This window comes from Tupaia chinensis, unplaced genomic scaffold, assembly GCF_000334495.1.
Source record: "Tupaia chinensis unplaced genomic scaffold, TupChi_1.0 Scaffold147500_2, whole genome shotgun sequence".
NCBI classification, from domain to species: Eukaryota; Metazoa; Chordata; class Mammalia; order Scandentia; family Tupaiidae; genus Tupaia; species Tupaia belangeri.
In genome coordinates this window covers 1,124,761-1,125,604 of record NW_006207352.1, presented here as the reverse complement: position 1 = coordinate 1,125,604, position 844 = coordinate 1,124,761, and the positions used below count along the sequence as shown (strand labels likewise).

Below are 844 nucleotides of genomic sequence, written 5' to 3'. Positions count from 1 at the left end.
AAAAAAAAAAAAAGAAGGGCCCTGGATACAGACCAGCAGTTAGCATAATGACTATGTCGCTGGACTCCCATGTAGTTGACCGCGGTTCGAGTCCCAGACCTGGTGGCTTAAAATTCACGCCAGGCGTGTATGCGTGTGTGCCCAAGATCCCTAGAGAAGAATGGAGGAGAAGGGATTGTGGCATGGCCATCCCCCCAAGGGCGGATTTCTCACTTTCTGTCTCTCTGGCAAGCGCACAAGCGTACATGCCCTATAGCAAAAACCTCTCCAAGAAAAAAAAAAAAAAAAAGAAGGCCCTGGATACAAAGAAAGTGGGTGAGGCAAGGGCACTCCGAGCCTGCCTGAGCCCACATCAGCTGCGTAAGGCCCCAACACCCTCTCCCAGGAAGGCCACCCAGAGCCCACTCTACACTCCAGTCCGAGAATGGGCAAAGCTGGGGTTGGACTGCGGCATGGAGACCCTGCCGGGTGCTGTCTCTCACTCGCAGAAGCAATAGATTACAAGTGTACTTAAAAGAAAAGAAAAACGAGAAAGAGAGGCAGAGACAGATGGTGAGACGGCCACGGCCCCGCCCCGGCTCACCAATGAGCAGCTGCACTATGCCAGAGCCAGCGTACTTCCTCACATCCTCGATCCAGCGCGGCACGGACAGGAAGGAGCCCCTCTTGGTGATGTCGTAGGCCAGGATGGCCCCGCTGGCACTGCGGTAGTAGCTCTGTGTGATGGTGCGGAACCGCTCCTGGCCAGCGGTGTCCCAGATCTGCAGCTGAAGGAATGGGGGGGGGGGGGAGCCCAATGGCAGGGGGGGGGGCCCCCCGGGAGGCGCTTCCACGGGGCGGGGGG

At 57.7% G+C, this 844-nt stretch overlaps 1 protein-coding gene across 2 annotated transcripts in view; it reads right to left on the bottom strand.

Moving 5' to 3' along the window:
• The window catches only part of RAB43 (RAB43, member RAS oncogene family), a 24,059-nt gene that overhangs the window by 6,332 nt on the left and 16,883 nt on the right, over positions 1 to 844 (bottom strand). For both annotated transcript variants that reach the window (XM_014584721.1, XM_014584722.2), the window contains one exon: positions 584 to 767. In XM_014584721.1, the coding sequence (XP_014440207.1) occupies positions 584 to 767 (184 nt within the window). The remainder of the gene's footprint in view (positions 1 to 583; positions 768 to 844) is intronic.